Source organism: Strongylocentrotus purpuratus, unplaced genomic scaffold (assembly GCF_000002235.5).
Source record: "Strongylocentrotus purpuratus isolate Spur 01 unplaced genomic scaffold, Spur_5.0 spur5_scaffold_4, whole genome shotgun sequence".
NCBI lineage: Eukaryota > Metazoa > Echinodermata > Echinoidea > Camarodonta > Strongylocentrotidae > Strongylocentrotus > Strongylocentrotus purpuratus.
The window spans coordinates 21,129,343-21,151,019 of record NW_022145610.1 but is presented as its reverse complement, the minus strand read 5'-3'; the positions used below and the strand labels follow the sequence as shown (position 1 = coordinate 21,151,019).

General features: G+C 37.1%; 2 protein-coding genes and 1 non-coding gene across 3 annotated transcripts; 2 read left to right on the top strand and 1 right to left on the bottom strand.

Moving 5' to 3' along the window:
• Positions 1–6,370: 6,370 nt before the first annotated feature.
• Positions 6,371–7,390, bottom strand: LOC115929076 (rhodopsin, GQ-coupled-like). Its single transcript, XM_030997228.1, has one exon. It carries the CDS (start codon positions 7,388–7,390, stop codon positions 6,371–6,373), a length of 1,020 nt encoding a protein of 339 aa, XP_030853088.1.
• Positions 7,391–12,536: 5,146 nt separating this feature from the next.
• Positions 12,537–12,622, top strand: Mir4850 (microRNA mir-4850). Its single transcript, NR_038819.1, has one exon. It is a non-coding gene; the product is annotated as a microRNA mir-4850 (primary transcript).
• A 1,107-nt stretch (positions 12,623–13,729) lies between these two features.
• LOC115929203 lies at positions 13,730–20,725 on the top strand. The gene is made up of 5 exons (XM_030997715.1): positions 13,730–13,785; positions 16,631–16,744; positions 18,378–18,497; positions 19,146–19,245; positions 20,549–20,725. The coding sequence occupies exons 1-5, from the start codon at positions 13,750–13,752 to the stop codon at positions 20,698–20,700; spliced, it is 522 nt and encodes a 173-aa protein (XP_030853575.1). The 5' UTR covers positions 13,730–13,749; the 3' UTR covers positions 20,701–20,725.
• Positions 20,726–21,677: the final 952 nt, after the last annotated feature.

The window sequence follows — 21,677 nt, the reverse complement described above, 5'->3', positions numbered from 1 at the left end:
CAGCAATAACAGATATTTTAACCTTTTGCACAAGTGAGTAACATTGCCACAGACTTCTTGTCGCTCGCCAGCACAATTACCAATGATTCAATCTATTGCTAAGACCCCTCGTTGCCCCAAACTACATATACAGAACATAGATTTAAAATATATTAAAAAAACAATGCAACATCATGACTAAAAATGATTTAGAAAAATTCAATAAAATAATACTAAACGATCAAAATCCTCTCAAAATGTATCCATATGTTCTCAAATTTGTCAGTTTTGTTAGCAAGAATACTTACCTGCCTCTCATTTATGTAAATATTCCCGATATATTGTTTTATTGTCTGGAGGACGGTATAGATTTTTGTATTCGAGAAAAATATAATTGTTGTTTAGTCTAAATTATTATACAGTTTAAAGCATCTTTTTGTTTGTCAATGAAACTAATCAAACATGTATTAAAGACAGTTTTATGCTACAGCGTGTTAATATGTTTAACCAGTCAGTGAAACGACTCCAAGTCAATTTGGTCACGTAACAAGAGTTTAAAAAAGTGCATCATATCTTCTTCCTCTCTTCCACAAAGGGTTAAAAAAATATATCACAAGATCTTTATTCAAATAAGGTATCCTATATAGAAGTCTGTACTGAAAGTACAAAACTGCTGTATGCATTGTACAGCGAAACATAACTCTGAAATAATATTGCATATATTTATCATCAAATAATATACCTGCCTGCCATCTATTACATAATATATTCAAATGATCGTCCTTTTCTTTTAACATGATATGATATATATGACGTCATCCTTTGTTATCTTTCAAGAAGCATGAAATATACAGGGCACAATGGTCCATTTACCTTCATTTTATAACTTTCCAATTCGCATCTCTATTTGCATTAATTGATTTGACAGGTGTGTAACAATGAAGAAATGTATTTTGATTAAAAACTTTTATCACTCTTCTCTTACTAATATAATGTCATTAACTCGAATACCTTCATCCCACCATCAACCAAATATGGAAACAGAAACACCAATGAGAATGGAAAAGGGGCACTTATTACAACGGAACATGAGCAAAGGAGGTAAAGGAGAAAAAAATGAGAGGTGGTTGAGTTGAGTTTGAGTTGAAATTATTTTATTTATACACAGTAAAAGCCCGAAACAGTTAGAGGAGTGGTTTCGATCAGGGACGTGTTGATAAAAAAGCAACAAAATCATGAGATATAAACGAAAGTAATATAACACTGACAAATTTACCACCATAACACAACAATATATTGAAAGTAAGCTAAACACTTTAGTAATTAAAAAGCCTAAAAGATAAAAGATTAAATAAGTTATGAAAATCCAAATTTGTTGGTATATAGAAAGGGGCACTTATAAGAAGGTGAAACGGGTGCTTATTAGAAAGAAAAATGGGCACGAATCTGACGTAAAAGCGGTCATTTTCTTATGTAAAAAGGAGCACTTTTATGGTACTTCAAAAAGTGGGGAACTGCTCTTCCCCCGGGGGCGCCGCCTCTGAATATAGTATGAACAAATGCATGAATGATAGCATGAAGGAATAAAAACTGAAAGAATGAAATAAATTGTGGATGGTTGATGGAAGATAGAAGAGAAAACAAACAAAATGGTATTAAAAAAGTTACCAGCGGGAAAATAATCCCCGAGGACAACCACACAAGAGGACACCCCCCCCCCCCCTCGAGGACAACCACCCCCGAAAAATTCCCCCTGAAAAATTCTGCTTTTTTTTAAAAACCAACCTATTATCAGGGTAGACTTCCCCTTTAATGAACAGGGGAAGGGGTATTGTTCGGGGGGGGGTTATTGTCCTGGAGGGTAAATGTCCTTTGGGGGTAGTTTTCCGGGGGGTGATTATCCGGGGGTAATTGTCCAGGGGGTAATTGTCCTGATACGAGGGAAAAGAAGTAAAGACTGGGTATCAATGCTATCTTGCTTTCCCGTTTTTTTTCGTTTTCCTTTCATTATTCATTTGAAAATATTTTCACCTATTACATTCTTTCTTAGTTTCTTTTTTTCCCATATTCTTTATTTCTTCCATTCATTTATCCTATATCTTATACTATTTATTTTAATTTGTCTTTCTTTTTCCTTTTCTTCCTTTTCTTGTCAGAGTGAACTAACACGTCATAATTCCGTGGTAGGTGATGGTTTTGTGCCTCTGAAACCATGCATGCTGAAACACTGACGATTAGCATAGCCTCCCAGTCAGTGGCGTACGCAGGATTTTTTTCAAGGGGTGGGGGGGGGTTAACATTTTGAAATCGGGCCAAAAATTTCGCAATGACTCAGCCAGCCGTTGGGGGTTCATCTTTTTTAGGTCGTCCATTAGGATTTTTTTTTTAATATAAAAAAAAAAATATCACAAAAAATAACAACTCATAAGGGGGGGTTCTCAAAAAACATACACTTAAAACAAACTGAAGGAGGGGTTTAACCCCCCCCCCCCCCGCCCCTGCGTACGCGCCTGCTCCCAGTGCAGTGTGCAGCGCAGTCTAATGTGTCGCGTTACACTTTAAGACTTTAAAAAACATATATCTATAATTAATATATGGAAGGTAAATTTCAGCATGTCAGTAACGCAGCCTAAAGAGACTTAGTGCTTTAGTGTTGCCGTTGGCAATGGTTGGTACAAGTAAAATACACATGCACATAACAAATCAAACAGCGGTATTTTGAAGAAGAAACAAAATCATTATTACATCCCCATGAAATGGCTGTAAAGTAAGAATTAAAAAAGAAGAAAAAATACGTGGTGAGTTCTTTGTTTTCAACTTACTGATCCTGTGTGCGAGTATTCCCAGGATTTGCGTGAAAAGGATCGCCGATATGATGAAACAAAATTTAAAAATCATCTTGTCCGGGCAAGTTTGACTGGTGACTCTTTTAATACCACAATTATTTGGGTGATTATCTAATGATGATTTTCAAACAGGGTAGAGTTGTCTTGCCGTCGACTGTTTTTCTCCGAAATTATTGAAAACATACAACAGATTTCTTTTATCAGCTCGATACCCATTTCCTCGTACCCGGCTCAGGGACAGATCCAGCCTTTCATTAAAAAGGGGGGGGGGAACAAAATATTCCTTGAATCTGGTGACATGACAACAACTAAATGGTCATCACTTCAAAGTGAATGGGGTGCACATTCTTCGACGTGTATATACCAAAAGTATGATACTTGGATCTCAAATGGGGGACGGTGCGGGCTGTGTTGCCCTCCCCTCCCCCCCCCCCCCCCCCCAAGGAATAAATAAACGAATAAATACAATTCCGCCATAATTCAGGTTCACCTCTTAACAAGTTTATTTTGGTCTTCCGATTCCACCGTGAGCAACGTCCTTAAAAATCAAAGAGAATGCTTAGTTGTGGTAAAGATAAAAAAATAATGTATGAGCTTTCACAATCCCTGTAAGTTGGTTTGGAAAAATATAATAGCAGCAACGCCCCTGGATAAGATTGCTCTTCAAAAGCCATCATATTCGAAATATGCCGTGAATTGGCTGAAAGGTTCGGACCAATTTTGTATGCAACAATATTGGGTGAAAGTTTGCCACGATGGTATAATTGTGTGTACAACCACGCAGAGACAAAAAGTTTCGGGAATTTATTTCCAGCTGCGTAACACTTTGCCCATTTTCAAGTAGATTAATTTTGTTTGGACCCTATAAACGGGACGATATATAACACATGATGGGTTTTCAAAAAAGCCCAAAATTGGCCGAACACATCATTACCCTTGTGCTGGGATATTTACTAAATATTTTAAGAGTTCAGTGCATTTTCATCAGGATTGGGTTCGTTTCTTTATATTTCTGACCATTCCTAAACCTCACGGTAAACATAAATTCCTATGTACTACATAAACTTGAATCTTACTCAAATGCTTCCGGTCAGTTTCTTTCACAATGTAATCGCATGACCAGTATACTTAACTTATCTGTACGTTTTGAGACGTTTATCACAGGTCGCACTAAATAACAATGTAACTATAGTAAGGAGTGTCAACTGGCTGTCACATATGTTTTTGCTAATGGGGCATATAACTGTCATTGATATTTCTGATTTCTTTTTCCTTATCCAGATTTCCAGTTCAAGACATTAAAAGAATTGAATTCATCAAGTAAGCCCATATGTTTCCTGTTCTATGTTGGCAATGTACCCGATGTCTGTTTCAACTTTTATGTTTCTTTATATTTTGTGAAGGACATATCGATGAGCGAGGAAGTATACATGGATAACACTGCGTGACTGCGGTATCATATGGACGCCAGGATATAGCTTGTATATAATACACGACACCTGCATCTCACGGGCATGTCACAGACAACCCCAAACCAAATCAATTCCAGAGCCGTATGTGAATCATTAAGTTCAGTTTACAAATGAATTTGACATGTAAAATATTTGATACATTGAGAATGAAAAAGGGGAAACAGTAATATAAATCAGAAAATTAAACATTTGGATAATGTGTAACCTCTTCAAAATAGAATGGTCATTCGGTTAAATTTACGTAAGTTCAAGTAACGCCCGGCTGGAATGCTCCCCAGGGAGTGGAGATTGTGCACACAGTGTGTGCGGGCAAGCACTGAATCCAATGACCGGGGTAATAGTATATATTTGTAAAGCGCTTAGAGACATTTGTATTAAGCGCTATATAAAAATTAAATATTATTATTATTATTATGGAGCTATTGGCGCCTATGTACAACATCATTATTATATTAATTTAATATCTTAACTAACTATACAAAGAAATTTGTAACATTAAAATTGAGTACATTTTTTCACGTAACCAGCATCATTTCTTTTCAAGTCCAATTAAAGATCAAAACATACAGATGCATATCAACGTGTTATAGCCCCCCCCCCCGGACTCGGGGGGGGGGGGGGGTACTCAGATTTGGTTTGGACGTGGGTGTGCCGCCGAAGCCTCGAAACCCTTACCCATTTTTAAGGATCACTTTGGGGGAATTTTTCTCGAAATAAAGGCCCATTTTGCACAATTTTGAAAAAACGGACCCATGTTTAGGGATATTTTGTTAAAAATGATACCCATGTTAGGATTTTTTTGTCAAAAAGTTACCTATTAGAGCGGCACATCCCCGTGTGTCTTAATATGTGAGTACCCCTCCCCCCCCCCCCCCCCCCCCCGATTATAGCATAGCTCGTAGTCGTAGAAGATATATGTATTCTTCTAAGATAATACGATGCAAGTGGTAGAGGCTCATCTAAACAAAAGCGTACAGCATGGAGAAATCTGTATCAGTAAATGCAAAGCTTGAATATAGACATATACGGGCATGTACATAAATTTAGTCTGACAATCCTGATTGACCGAGTATCGAATGGTTATGTCATTACTAGTATAACACGATCATATCAAGAGTGATTATAATCACTTGTGCTTATTGCCTAATAGTAATAGATTAGTTTACGGTACGGTGTAGAGGGCGTTAGTGCATACAAGAGGCAGTCGTCCTGTTTCTTGAGTTAATAGGGACTTTTAGATTTGCACGTCGACAGCTTTGACTGCAACGTTTGACGTCATTTTAAGGCACTGCGCATGCGTCACGTCGTCTCAGTCGACGATCGAGAATGCGTCAACCTTGATTTTCCTAAATCTAGTACGTTACTAGTATATGCCGCGTGCGCATAAAATATACAGTTCCTCAGGTATAGATAAAGGAACATCCCGTCCCTGCTATTATGTAAAATGTGTAAAACAGGTGTCACATGCATATTCACTTGTTCTACACATTTTACTTAAGAGCAGTGAAGGGATGTTCTACCACAGCAATTGTTGAGCGTAGAATGAGGAACTGTATATTTTGTCCTCCTTCTTTGTCCGTCATGTTCATAGTGTTAATTTTTGCATGCATGTATATCGTCGAGTGCAATCTAAAAGATTTCTTACTGTAGTCAACATGGGCAGTTGGGTACGTTGACACGCATGATCAGTCTGCGTTCGTCGTGTTCTCGTCCACTCAATCTAAAAGTCCCTATTGGCACGCAAATCAAAGCGACACAATTCATGACAAGACTTAGCTGTAGAGGAGCAATTATCTGAACCGTTAGCTTTTGAAGTTTTTGATGGAGGAAAGAGTGTACGATGTTTTTTTTTTCAATTGACAGTTATATTCGATTGTCCCATACTCATGAAACATAGACATGAAAAATAATTATAGCCTATCAGGAGATGGTGAATTTGCAACAAATAGTTGTGGATAGATAGGACTGTATGCTTAACTATGTACAAGAAATGTTTTGTGTTCGGCGAACCATGCTACTTAAAGTCTTCAGTCAAGTAAGAAACGATTCACCATATCAACCTCTCAGGTCTAGTCATCCTTGATCGAGTTGACGACAGCAGAGGATGTTCTTGAAGACCCCCTGAAAGTTAGGATGCTTCAGTCCATAGATGATCGGGTTTACAACACTGTTCGCTAGTAAGATTATGTAGCCATAGAGTGAGGCTATGCTCGTACCGGGGATGACTAAGTTCACGCTGTGCACTAGGAAACAGAGAATAAACACACAGACAACGATGAAGAGATTCTTGGTGATTTCGACCTCCATTTTGTTGATGGCTTGGATCTTTGGTGGTCGACGACCGCGAGGCACGGACGAAGCCTCATTCTGACAACCCTGTAAAGTGCTTGATCTGCTGATTTCAATAATGCCAATCATGTTCTGAATCTGCCTGTTGTGCCGCACAACATGTCGCAGAATAAGAATGTAGAATGTCACGTTAAGCAAAAGGGCGGTTACAAGTAAAATTGCCTGGAATATAACGGAATAGAAGTAATACGAGTTCGTATCTGAAAAAGAGCATAGACCGTAGTATTTAGAATACCCTAGTGTCCCGAAGCCGAGTACAGGGGGTACGACCATGAACGCGACCGAGAGGATCCAGATGTTCACCACCACTGTGACGATTTTCTTTGGAGTATGAATCCCCTGGTAAGCACGAACAGATCTCGTGATGACGTACCAGCGGACGACAGCAATGGCGACTAAGGTAGACCCACTGGAACAGAGACAGGTAAACATGACACCTGCTACAGTTGCGCAGACCGCCTCGTGAAGAGGATATCGTCCTGTTTGACTTAGGAGACCCAAGCTCAGAAACGGCTGGAGGGAACAGGTGACAAGATCAGCGAAAGCAAGGTTGACGACCAAGATGTTGGTCACCGTACGAAGCTTCTTGGCGACGATGACGGATAAGATGACGAGGCCATTACCAAACAGTCCGATTATCGTCAAAGCAATCAAGACTGATGCAACAATAGCTCGATGGTGGAAAGATATCACAGGGGTTTCTGTGCTATTTCCAGGGTGTGTTTGAAAGCCCGTCAGATCCATTCCTGTAATCGTTTAGTAATCAAAATCAAATTTCGAAGAATTTTACACGATCCTTTAAGTAGTATAGTATTGATCTAAATAAGTTTTTGAAAAAAAATGACTGTTTTTCCAGTTTCCCTTAAAACTGGAGATGAATATTTCACCTACTCAATGAAATATCAGTTCGGTTTTACATGAACACTCTTTCTATTATTGCTGACAGCAACATTACTTCAATGTCGTAATTCGACAACTCGGTAAACAGAACAGAACATCATTTTAGGTGAACAAAATAGTCTTCCGTTAATCATCTAAGGTTCGATGTTTAATTAGGGAATCCGAATCACGCACCAGACAATATCGATATGAAATGCAACTCCGTAGTGTTTAACCGTCGTCAAGAAAAGAGGAAGGTGTTGCCATGGTAACCACTGAATTTAACGATACGTTTTGCTCAAATGGTCTTTCAAAGCTTCTTATACCTCGATTCTTAAGTGATGGTTTGCTGACATTACCGCCATCAAGGCAATAGGTTTGACATAATGTTTGCATCGGTCTTTTTTTAACAATCAATTCCAGTAATAACAATGTGATGGGTAATGGCATCAGTTTCTGCCAAATTGCCATGGCAACAAACCAACTGAACATGGACAAGGCCAGTAATGAATAATTTTTAAAGAGAGCATTTTTTCTATTAGCTTTGCTTTCAAGAATAAATATCCAGGTCGCCTAATTAAATTTCTACATGGTTTGTATGTTTTGCTGCTAATAATAATGTTCGTCTACAAAGGCTAATTATTATTTCGGTTGAATGATTGACTTTTGTTGGGGAAAATCCAAGCAGTTTTATTTTACCTCTTCTCGAGTCCTATCTCTCATCCTTATGTATATTTGTCTTCTTCTTCTTCTTCTTCATCTTTTACTTCTTCTTCTTCTTGTTTCTTTTCTTCTTTTTCTTCTGCTTCTTCGTCTTTTTTGTTCTTTTTATTCTTCTTCTTATTCTTGTTTGTGTTTTTGCTTTGTTAAGTTACTTACCACAATGAATTTTATATAAAATACTCGGAAGACCAAACTTTAACAAAAACCATACTTTTAGTGACGTAAAAGTGAGTAAGAATTTAAAACAAAACTAAATAAGAATGAAAACAAAAATCTCAATCAAATACTATGCTATCCTTTACTAGTGCGAGCTTTCGGTTAATTCGTGACGAAATTTTGGTTTACACTTCGTTAAAAAAAATGTATATAATATTGTGAGCAATTAAATAAATCAAATTCCCGCCTGGGGTAGGCATCGTGACTGGAATAGCCTTCCAGGGGGTTTCACTAAGACTAATATCGACTTTAAGATAGACTTAATCATGGCAGGCCATTAATGCCACAATTTTCTCTCACCATTTACTGGCATTGGTCTCTCAAGGGACGTACAAATCATGGTCACAAATCTATACAGAATTTACATTTTTTGATAATTCATTATTGAAGGAAAAAACATAAATATCTAAATGGACCAATAGTGAGAGCAACCAGTGGCATGAACGGCCTGCTATAGTTAATTCCAACTTAAAATCGATCTTAGTCTTTGTGGAACACCCCCCCCCCCCCCGAAGTTTCAGTGGAGGCTACGTCTCTATGCACTTGTGTGTCTAGGGTCAGCAAGTAGCTTTGCCAGTCATCTTCTTCAGAAAATCTGTTAATATACAGGTGTACACTGTCTTGCACATAATGTATGTCGTGGAGGGGGCAATGCAGGATATGAATGTATTCTAGATCTTTGTCTCAACCATGATGATCAACTCCTTTTGATTGTGGCATCAACGGAAAGACTATATCATGATACCATTTTTGTAAATTTTGTTTGCCTTCAAACAAAACAACTATCCACAGACGGTAATCTGCACGATGGAGGTATATACACTTTCGACACGAACGTTCGGACATGAATTTTGTCTGCCTCTTGCTGATCATGTTCATTAGGTTTTGTGGGTATTTTTAGTTTTTAATCAATACATATGAAATTTGACATCGTTGAATGACCCCATGTCCAACTCATCCGCTGTGATTGACGCCACGTTTCCGGGTAATAGACCAGTTCACGGTTAGCACATTACTGCAATGACCCCGAATATCCACAGATCTTCAAAACGTGAAGAGGTCCCACTTTGTATATTTTGAAATAATCACTCCTACAGCGATGGAGGTGCTTCCGAACTAGCCTTTGTTTCCTCTTTTCAAAGAATACTTCCACCTGTGTATCATTGAGTGCATAAATGAATAACAATTACATAACTTTCATAAGCATGTATCCAGTATTTCGTCTCCATGTATTTCACAATTCGTTCTGCAATGACCTTTATCTGTTCATGCTCAGACTGCAACCGTGAACTGGCTTATTGTATTCACCACTGCAGCGAGTATTATCTATGTGATTAGAGCTGCCATGCTATGTAATGACAGTTATTAATATGCCCGGCCTGAAGGGTTTTTAATGAAAATCGACACGCACTGGAATAAATTTGTCAAACAGAGGCAAAAATAAAAGAAGAACAAATACATAAAACAAAAATTAATTAAAAAAGAAAGAAGCGTAGATGCAAATCGCTCCTGTTATCTAACGCCTTTTTAAGTGATGATAAACTAGATTACAAAACACCATAGTATGTTTGTACTCAAGGTATGCCAATTGAGTTTCAATACAATACAATATAATAAAATCATTTATATAGCGCTCTTATAAATCGACTGTTATTTCACAGCGCTTTACATAAAAATAATCAAAGAAGTTGTTGATCATGGTCAAAGAGGAGAGTTTTTATACATTTTCTCTCCCTAAATCTACTGAAGGATGTGTAAAATGAAATCATGTTCCTCCAACTTATTGTCAGGAAAGAATTTAGTTGAAAATTGGTAATAAGTAATTACATTATATTTTTTCTACGTACAGTAAAGTGAAAATATGCCTTTTTATTACCAGCAATAACAGGTCAAAAATCAAACCACGCAATATTATTCTTTGACAAAACGAAAGTTTGTAGACATTATAATTGAGTTTAACTCACACACACTCTCACTATTTCCTATTCTTTCCTCCTTTCTCTCCCCTCTCTTCCTCAAAACTACACTCTCTCTCTCTCATTCTCTTTCTCTGTCTGTCTATCTCTCTCAGGCTCTCTCTTTCTCTGTCTGTCTGACTGTCTATCTTTCTCTCTATCTCTCACTCCCATCTCTCTCTCTCTCTCTCTCTCTCTCTCTCTCTCTCTCATCTCCCCCATCTCTCTCTCTCATCATGTCGTCAATTATTAAACTCTGACGTTATTACCTCTGACATTTTTACCTCTGACATTAAATTTAACTGGCACCGCATACGCTAGGGCTCACGTACAAAGACCTACATGCTTTAATTGGGAAAGAGCTCTATATTCAGTTATCTATTTCTTTCTTTATTTATTTTTATTTATTTATTTCACTTCTTTATTCAGGGTAGTCTGTTCAGTATACAAAAATAAAAACCTGGTCTTCCACAGAGCACTGATTATAAAAACAGCACATGAAAAAATACATGAATTACAATTAGAACTGTACAATATTGGATTATTAAACATTTAACACAATGTATGTATGGTTAAGATAATGATAAAAATCAACTACAAAAAAAAAAGTTAACAAAAACATGGGAATACATTTACTGAGTATAATACTACACAAAAGGAAAACAGTTAATTAATGATAATTGTAGGCATTGTATGATAATGGAGTCAAGTAACATGACAAAAACTGAATCAAAATAGATAATGATAGAATCAACTATCAAAATAAAATAAGCATTGTATGGTAATGGAGTCAAGTAACATGACAAAAACTGAATAGATAATGATAAATCAACTATGAAAATAAATTAAACAAAAACATGGGTATACATTAACTGAGTATAATACTACACAAAATAACAACAGTTCATTAATGATAATTGTAAGCATTGAATGGTAATGGAATCAAGTAACATGACAAAAACTGAATAGATAATGATAAAATCAACTATGAAAATAAATTAAGCATTGTATGGTAATGAAGTCAATAAACATGACAGAAAACTGAATAGATAATGATAAAAATCAACTATGAAAAATAAATTAAACCAAAACATAGGAATACATTAACTGAATATAATATTGCACTAAAGAACAACAGTTAAGTAATGATAATAGTACGCATTGTATGGTTATGGAGTCAAGTAACATGATAACAAACTGAATCATTATAGATAATGATAAAAATCAACTATGCAGAATGAACACCGTATCATGTGAGAATTTCTTGTATAGAGCCCTCTTAAAGACTGCTAGGCTCTGTGCTTCTTTAAGTTCAAGTGGAAGCTCATTCCAAATTTCACTCCCTGAATAAATGAATGACTTCCTATAAAATTCTGTTTTAAATTTTGGCAATCGCAACATCTTCTTATCTGTGTTGCGAGTTATTCGTTTTGAAACATCGTATAAACGAGTATAAATCTGTCATGAACGATTCCGGGTGTTATTCTATTTATACATTTATACATTAAGCAGCACATTGTTTTCCAGAACAACTTATCAAGAGTTGGCCAGCATAGTGACTGTAATTACATCCAGGGACGGTATATCCCATGACTTATTTGATACTATGTAGGCAGCTCTTTTGTTTAGGGTATTGAAATTCCCGACACTTCTGCGCGACCATACATTACAGCAGTAAAGAACATGGGGTATAATGTCCCCCCAATATATATCAGATAATTGTTTAGTAGAAAAAAATATGTCTTTAATCTTCTTATTACACCTAGCTTTTGTTTCACCTTTAAAGACACCTTTTCAGTATGCATCTTAAAGTTAAGGCTAGAGTCTATGGTTACACCTTACACCTAGACACCTAGATTCATCAACACGTTCAACAGATTTACCTTTTAATGTAACATGCAACTTTAGATTTGAAAACCGATGTAATTTTTGTCTTGAGCCTATTAGCATGACTTTGGTTTTCTCTGGATTGGGGATCAACTTGTTTCTGTTAACCCATTCATTTACGTCTTGCATTACATTGTTAAGCTGGATTTCAATATCTGTTGGACTGTTTCCATGGACGGATATTGTCGTGTCATCCGCGTACATATAAACATTCCCTTTACTTATATGCGTGGGAAGATCGTTTATCATGACTGTAAACAGGAGGGGCCCAAGGATTTAAGCCACTCCTGTGTTGACATTCATGATGTTTGACTTTTTATTTTGCATTGAAACATATTGTTTCCTGTTATTAAGATAGGACCTATAAACCAAGTGAGACATTTTTCAGAACAACCGTATTTAGCTCATTTGCTTATGAGAATACGGTGATCTACCATGTCGAACGATTAGCGTAAGTCAATAAGCGCTAATCCATTCACATATACCCCTTATCAACATGCATTGCTAATTCATCGACCATACAGATTAGGGCGGTCTCACATGAGTAGGTCGAAAACCGAAGTGTTTGGGGTTAATTTCTGACAGATATTCAAGGAGATTCTTATTCACTGCCTTTTCTATTATTTTGGATAAGATAGGGAGAACGGCTATCGGCCTATACTAATTAGATACTTGAAATTTGTATTCTTGCTATTTTCCATGCAGCAGGAACTATACACCCGTTGTCAGTGACAGATTGTATAAATACGTCAGAGTATCTATGACAATGTTTATGTTACAAACACGTTTCAAAATCTTGACACTAATAGTCCATCATTCCCATCATTGTTAATTGAGAGCTGAGTTGATGAGATAACCACCTGTCAGTGACCACGCTGGGTGGTCTAATCCCTCCTGGCCAAACTAGTACAGACGTGTTTTAATCTATTGTACTCTATTAATATCACAAAATCATGACATTTCGATGTGTATTGTATGTTGATCTGGTTTACTCTGATGTAAATATATTGTAATTCGTTGTTTTTGTTGATGATGATTGATGATGATGATGATGATGATGATGATGACGATGATGATGATGATGATGATGATGATGATCGATGACACTTTACTATGTTCGTTAATTGGTCATTATCTAATAAAAAGTTTAAAACATACAAACATTATTACAATTGAGATTTTTTTAAAACTTCCAAATAATAACAAATGTTCATCTCCTTAAAAAAAAAAGTGGTCTCGGTCCTGCACGATACATCTAGAGATCTATAGTTTGATGTCAGTTGGATAAGGACCATCATCGTCCTGATGGTGGTGATGATGACCCATACCGAAGAGAATAGAGGGGATTTCCCTATTGCTATACTGAATGAGCATATGCGCACTGTGTATATTGCATGCGCCCGACCAACCGACTGAGGGCTAGGGATCCAGAAAGAATATAGAATGGCGGCAGAATTGAAGAAGCTTGCTGACAATTTCGTAAGTTATGTGCAACTTTGTGCATCATTTCATAGAAGGAGATATAGATATCTACATAAAAAGATGCTCCCGATTACATACCATTTGTTTTCCACTGTAGAAAGATGAATTTCATTAGAGTTTACAATTTCGCTATTGCCCCCACATGTTCCTTATTTTGTTAGCAGGTTAGTCCAGACAGTGTGACTGTGTCGTTGTTGAGCTTGAGCTGAGCTGATCCTGGCGCTGGCCACGCATAGCTGTATTAACTATCCTGGCCTGGCTGTGTATTAAAAACTGTTCTATTGATTCTCAACATTTCAAACACCACTGTACAAAACTCAACCGATTTCACTAAAAATGGGTACTTTAGTGACAATTGATGACACCTAGACTACCTAGGTTAGTAGGTAGAAATAGCAGTAAAATACAATTTTTTTCAACTTAGTTAGATCTAGTCTAGGCAAATTCATGCAAAAAAATATATTCAAAAAATTGACTTGAAAACACATCAGACAATTAGTCTGAACCGAGTCAGGAGCAGATTTGAAGAAATTATATTTTTAAATGTTGTAAAACCAAAGATATAAGAAGAAAACTGACCAAGTATCTGTACTAAAAATCGTACATGTAAAATTGGTCGTACACATTCGACAGCTCTAAATGACGCGCACGGTTGCGTTACGTGCGTTCTCGAATCCAAAATCATACCTCACACACACACTCTCACCATACCGCGAATGGTCCGTCGTGCAGGGAAAAAATTAACATTTATCTTTTGGGGGCTACTTTTCAAGCTTGCCTGCATAAAAATTACTCTCTAAAATTTGTTCTGCATAGAACTCTATGCAAATTTACGGGGGCTCTTTTCTGATTTTCGGGGGCTCTTTTGGGCATTTCGGGGGCAAATTCGCCCTGAGCCCCCGTGTATTTTTTTCACTGCCGTCGTGGGGAGCTAGCCGGCTGAGAGTTTGCAGCGATACCAACGCAGCTTCGGAGCTCCGCAGCGCGCCATTTTAGCGGGACTCGGAAAGGTTCGCGGTGGGAAGGCAGCGGCCTAGCTTTTTGCCCAAACAACGCTAGATCGGCTGCTGGCAAAATGAAAATAACTACGATCGAGAACATCGTCGGTTTCTTAACTTTTCAGTGAGATAATTCTGAATTCTAATTGAGACTATATAATAAATTAAATCGACAAAGAAACCTCGGTAGAACTCTTATAACTATACAAAAGCTTGTTTATTTCTTCATTTGACATTTTGTTTATGACCATTTTTTCGTGCGCGAGTCAATGCAAACTATGTATTACCAAACTTTCAACACGCAAGGAACGGGGAACACTCACGGACCTCGTATCAAATTCGTTGCAAAAAAAAAATCAAGGGTGATTTTGAAGCAGTGAAGAATATTGGCGCTGCAATGCGCAGAAATATACTTGAAAGAAACTTAAAAAATCATACCTGAATTTTCAGAAAATCGTATTTGTATTAGTGTACCTAAATGTGAATTGTTTATAACTCAGATTTTATGAAGATTTGTCGGGAAAAAATGTCAATTTTTTCCGTTTGGTGGTCATTTCTAGGCTAATATTTTAAAAGTTACTTCAGTAATGGTCCCGATGTTTCTCTTATCATACTCGCATGTTATTCCTACATAGATTAAACATAGGATGGTTAAGGGTAAGACCGGATAACATTATAAAAAAGATATATCCTTCCAACCTCCCATATCCAAGTTTTGGGCTGATTATTGCCGACCCAACGCAGCAAGGCCATTCAGATTTTCGTACGCGACCGAAGCGCCCTCTAGTGCCCCATGAATGTGCCTAACTTAGTCTAGAAATCTACCGATGTTAGAAAGAATATTTGAAAATTCAAATCGTGAGTCTATACTGTCAAACTTGCCAACAGCCACATCGTCTTCATTGGGTTCAATAAGTGTATTGACTATTCATGCGTATGTGCAATTGCTGCCTCTTAGCATGTAGTACAGCGCTAGCCTAGAGCCGCATTAGTATTGACTGACTCTTTAGTCTCTATGCTCTGCTGAGATCAGGCAGCAATTGCACACATTGCGCACTAATGTACACAATGAATACAAAGTTTGTCTCTGCTAGTGCTACACATGATGCATGTTTTCTCCAAAATCACTACCTGTATTAATGATAGTTGCAATTGATATATAGTCTATAGCCCCGTTTCCACTGGATATAAAGCGCTTTCCACATAAGCCTTCCCTTTGCTCTTCTTTTAACACGTTTTAAAGTGCATGGTGTGAAAGTGCATTAGCACATTCAGTTGTCCCGCTCTTGGGCAGTTGGGATTGTATATTTGTTGACTAGATCTAATTTTATTCATAACTTGTGGGGAAAAACCACACATAGGTGCATTACTATCCTGGCCGTGTATCAAAAGCTGTGCTATTGATTCTCAACATTTCATACACCACTGTACAAAACTCAAATGATTTCACTCAAAATCAGTACTTTAGTGACAATTGATGACACCTAAATAGCAGTAAAATACAATTTTTGTAACTTACCAATATTAGAAAGAATAATTTAAAATTCAAATTGTAAGTCTACTGTCAAACTTGCTGATCAGCCACATTGGCTTGATTGTGTGCATTTGTGTGTTGAGAGTGTATTGACTATTCATGTGTGCAAATGCTGCCTATTAACACGTAGTGCAGTGCTAGAGGTCAATACGAATTAGCATTGACTCAATATGCTTTGCTGGAGTGGGGAAAAATGTAGAGCAGAGTCTTTCATATTTCCAATTATTTTGTAAACATTTTAGTTTAATATAGAGAACATCTTGATCAAAACCTCCTACTGTTTTTCTCTCTTAATGTTTCTTGCCACCAGCTTGAAGACCAGTCATCATGGGAACCGTCTCTCTTTCTCGGAGCTGTCCGAGAGCTGGTGGATAGAGAAGAGACCAGTGCAGTCCTTGAAATTCTACAGAATGGCAGTTATAAGGTGAGTTGATCAGGGGGGGTTTCACAAAGATTCTAAGACGAAATTAACTCTAAGTTGGACTTAAAAATTATAGAGAGCCATTTGTAGCCTTGAAATAAAATATATTCAAAAGCGAAAAAATCAAGTATTTTTGACTCTTTATAAACTCCACGTCCAGAACATGAAATCCCCTTGATAATAGAAAATATGAATGATAGGAATCAACATTTTATGCCTTTTAAAAAAAACTTGTGAAAAATATTTTCATAGATGCTAACGGCTTTCCATAAATGTTAAAGGTAAAGACCAGTATTGGAAACGCCCCAATTTCAAAAAATGAAATGGAATCTCTCATTACCTATCATGTGAAAGAATATGTTTTGACTAATACATGATGATAAAAAATTTGCCGGGAAACCGCCTACTAATTCATTTATTTGGTAAATTTGTTTCTCTCATGGTTTGTGAGAGATATAGGGTAGTCCCATATACATCTTTTTGTGTATAGTGCTTGTAACTTTACGAAGAATGGGCCAAATTTCTTATCATTTTGATGATTCCAGAACCTTGCAGATGCTAGATGCTAGATGATCAACCTTTTCTGATCGATTCCCCAACGTTTCTTTCACAATGCAATCGCTTGACCATAACTGGTCTTTACCTTTAAGTCCAACTTAGAGATCAGTTCAACTTAGGATCTTTGTGAAACACCCCCCAGGTTTGGCTGTACAGGCAACAGGGTAGCGTCTCACAAAAACGTCAGTAGTGCAAGTTTGCTGACAACCCATTGAAACATGTGTGAAATTCACATGTGTTTCGATGGGATATTGGTGATCTTGTCCTTACGATGGTTTCGTAAAATGATGCCAATGTTCTTAATGGGACCTCAATGGGCCTGTATCTTAGCCTCATCTTTATCACAAGAAAGTTGAAAAGATTCATAAATAGCCTTTCTTGTGTTGATTGTGTGTAGTCTTAGCTGTTTGTTTCATTGTTTAATTTGGCAGAAGACGCATTCCACTGGAATAAGATTGAAGAAGGGACATTGCATTGAAGAGAGACATATTGCTTCTTTTTGTCTAATTTAGTTACTTGTCTCATTTAGGCTTCAGTATGTCTTCCTCTCTTCAATTCTAGTCTTTGATTTTGTATTACCAATCATCTCTTTAGAATAAGTTTCACAATAACGGTTAACAATACAGCCATTCATCATAGTGCAAGCAACTTCTTGGACACTTAGTATTCTAGGTAGAATTACACATATTCAACAAAAAGTCTTTATCACGCTTATTATGTTTTATAACTGTTGTAAGTATCCTAAGGAGGATTTTGATGATGATGATGATGGTAATGGTGATGATGATGATGATGAGGATATTGATGATGATGATTATGATTTTGATGATGATGGTGATTATGATGATATTGATGATTATGATGATATTGATGATGATATTAATGATGATGATAATGATGGTGATGATATTGATGATGATGGTGATTATGATATTGATGATGATGGTGATTATGATGATATTGATGATTATGATGATATTGATGATGATATTAATGATGATGATAATGATGGTGATGATGAGGATGGACCTGTATTTATAAATTTACCATGCATTTAAACTTTGACCTTTGTACTCAGGCTCTGGTGGAGACAGTAGCTTGGGACCTCCTGCCGATAATCACCCCACATGTCAGTGACACTGAGACAAACAACGATGTTTACAAGGACTCGGCACAGATACTCAATGACTTGGCAGAGGTATGTAGTAATGTGCTGCCTCTCTTTATTTCAGCATTAAAAACTATTAATAGTGATCTCCGGACGAAAGCAACCCCAAATTTGCTTTTTCTCTAGGGGATCTTTTTCAAATTTTGAATAAAATTTTGTATCAAGAAGAAACATCCGTCACTCCAAAGAATCAAAGTGTAAACTAACAAAATACTTGTTTCTTGAATGAGGAATAATGTAATGGTACATTGGTGATTAAAGTGTTGTGAGCTACATTGTATTAGAGCAATACATGTATATAATGTCGTAATCCTAAAGTTTGTCTGTATTTAGATGAGAGTAAAAAATAAACTACATGATTTTATCCCTATTTCTCTTTCTCTCTTTCTTTCTTAATCTATCTCTCTCTGTCTCTCTCTATCCCTTTCTCTCTTAATTAATTTCTCTTGCTCTCCCTCTCTCCCTTTCTCTCTCTCTCTCTCTCTCTGTCCTCTTGCTCTCTCTCTCTCTATCCCTTTCTCTCTCCCTCTTTCCCCTCTCTTGCCTCTCCCCCTTCTCCTCCCTATCTCTCTCTCTTTCCTCTCTCTCTCTATCTCTTTCTCTCTTAATTTATCTCTCTTGCTCTCTCTCCCGCTCTCTCTCTCTCTCTCTCTCTCTCTCTGTCTTTCCTCTCTGTAGATTGGGAAACCTAAAGAGATGATCTTGGGTTATCTAGAGCAGCTTGATCGTTTCCTTGACGATGGCACCTACAGAATACTCCTTAAACCACTCTCAACAGGTAAGTAAACAGGGAGGTGGTATCAGCGGGAGAGTAGACAGGGGCTGGGGGTGTCAGGCTTCCTGGCAGACTTTATTTATCTTTGGTCCCGCTCTGTTGGGTCTCACATGCTGTAAAAGGAGATGGTCGTCAGTTTCCGTGTGCAGTAGGTCATTATTTGCTGACATCAGACTTGGTGGAAATGCCGTTGATGGGTGTACAAGTCTCGCACTCAGCGAACCAGTGGTGCCGTGGTACCTCCATTATTAGGTAAACACCGAATGTGTGGGAATTCCCCATGAGAGCCCACTACTATGCGCTTTAAAACACAAGAGGCACAATCGCTCCCACTGTGTACATGTATGCTCACACATTATGTGATAATGAAATTACTTACTTCACTGTGGCACCTCAGTTCACTCTGAGTACAGCATATCATCATTATGGGATAGCTGTTAGGAGCTGCTGAAAGGACCTACCAAGGTTTTCAAGGTCAAGGTTCAAACCGACTGAAATGTGGCCTCGCTGCATCTAACAGGGTTGTTGTGAGGACTAAACAAACTTTGCAGGTTGAAAGCGTGCATGAATTTATTCATTACCTTTGTGGTTGCTCTTTTTCCTGGAGAAGTTACCCTTTGTATTTTTGTCTGAAAACCCTTGTGTTATGTAGTAGCTCCAAAGGTGTTCTCATCTGGCAAATGCAGTGGGGGGGGGGGGAGTTGTGGCTAAGGGAGAGGTTTGTCTCAAAAGTCCACTGTAAATTGAAAATAGCCTCTGTATTGTGAATTTTCCAAAAGGTTGATATGGCTTTAAAGGCATCGTTTAACAAAGTTAAATCTGAGATGCACGGTCCTACGTGTTATCAGTGTCCGTAATATTGGGTAATATTGAAGCCCTAAAAAAATTGCGCTTCAAAATGATCAAGAAGTGCCTCAAGAAAGTAAAAATATTTGAATGACCGGTTTTACTGTACTCTTTTTCCCCAATAGACTGTAGTGTTATGAAAACCGTTGAGCAAACGGTTTTCAAAATTTGTAATTCCAATCATAAATATCTTGATAATCAGACAGGCGATCGGCTTGTACAAGTCATGGGGTTCCTGATTGACCTTAAGGTTTAGAATTATCATTGCAGCATGAGCAAAATCCAGGATTTTGTTTTAGAATCTGAGACAAAGTTACCGGATCCCTTTAACACAATGGTATGGATACTATATTTCCTTAAATGCTAGCCCAAGTTGTCTTAGGCTTTAATAGTAGTTAGTACTCGATGGCTTTGATTAGCTATTGTGAATAAAATTCATCTTGAAACTTCTTCCTTTCAGTTTTGATGCGATTTGGCCTCACCAAGAGTCATCAGATGAATCAGTCGTTTATTCTGCTACACACCCATCTACAGACTGCAAAGGTAAGGCATCATCCAGTACTAGTGTCCGGTCTCTCTGAGTTCATGTGTAATACACAAAATAAATCATAAATCATTCCCACTCTTCGGAATAATTTACCATTTAATTTGAGAATCATAACTTCCTTAGAGACCTTTAGTCCAAGATGAAATCTTATCTTTTTTTAACAATACCTGTACTTGGCACTATGACACTCATCTAAACTCTCTCATTCTTTTAATTTTTCTTGTGCGCCTCAGAATAGAATTGTCTAGATAGATGGCACTATATAAATGCCTATTATTATTATTATTAGATCTGGAATCAATCGCATGATACAGGGGGAATGGGTTACATCTGAAATAAAAGCTTCATTGCGACAAGATTGATTTTCATTACAGATTTTTTTTTTTTGTATGGCAACACTGTCTTGCTTATTCTTTTTTTGTGCATTCACATAACTGGTAGTTAAAGGGATAGTTTAAAAACACTCTAAAATTTGTGGGCAACTGTATGTGGGAGTGGCGTGGCCGAGTGGTTTAAGGCTCTTGACTGGAGATGTGACGGTCAAGGATTCGAATCCTGACACGGCACTGATATCCTTTGGCAAGATATTAACCTGCACTTGCTACTCTCCACCCAGGTGTTAAAAAGAATTCACATTGTATGCAAATTTTGAGAACATGAGGTAACAATAACAGGCAAATTTTAAACCAATATGTCTTTGTTTTTGTGTATTAAATGTAAATGTAAATGTCACATGAGTTTCGTCCAAAGTTTTCTCAGATTCTCAGGCCTATCAATCAACATGAATAAATATGAAAAGTCAAATCATTTGTAATTAGTTTGTATGTCTTGTTAAAAACAAATTTGGAAACATGATGTATAAGCGTTGCTTTTTAATAGGTTCCCCATATTTCACTTTATTATTTCTCTATGTTTATGTCTATCGTTGTTTTTTATTTATGCATTCTCTTGTTAAATCTGACGTATGAGACATCCTTGTTATGTGGAATGTGGAACTATAAAACAAACAAACAAACCATTGAACAATATTGAACAGTATATC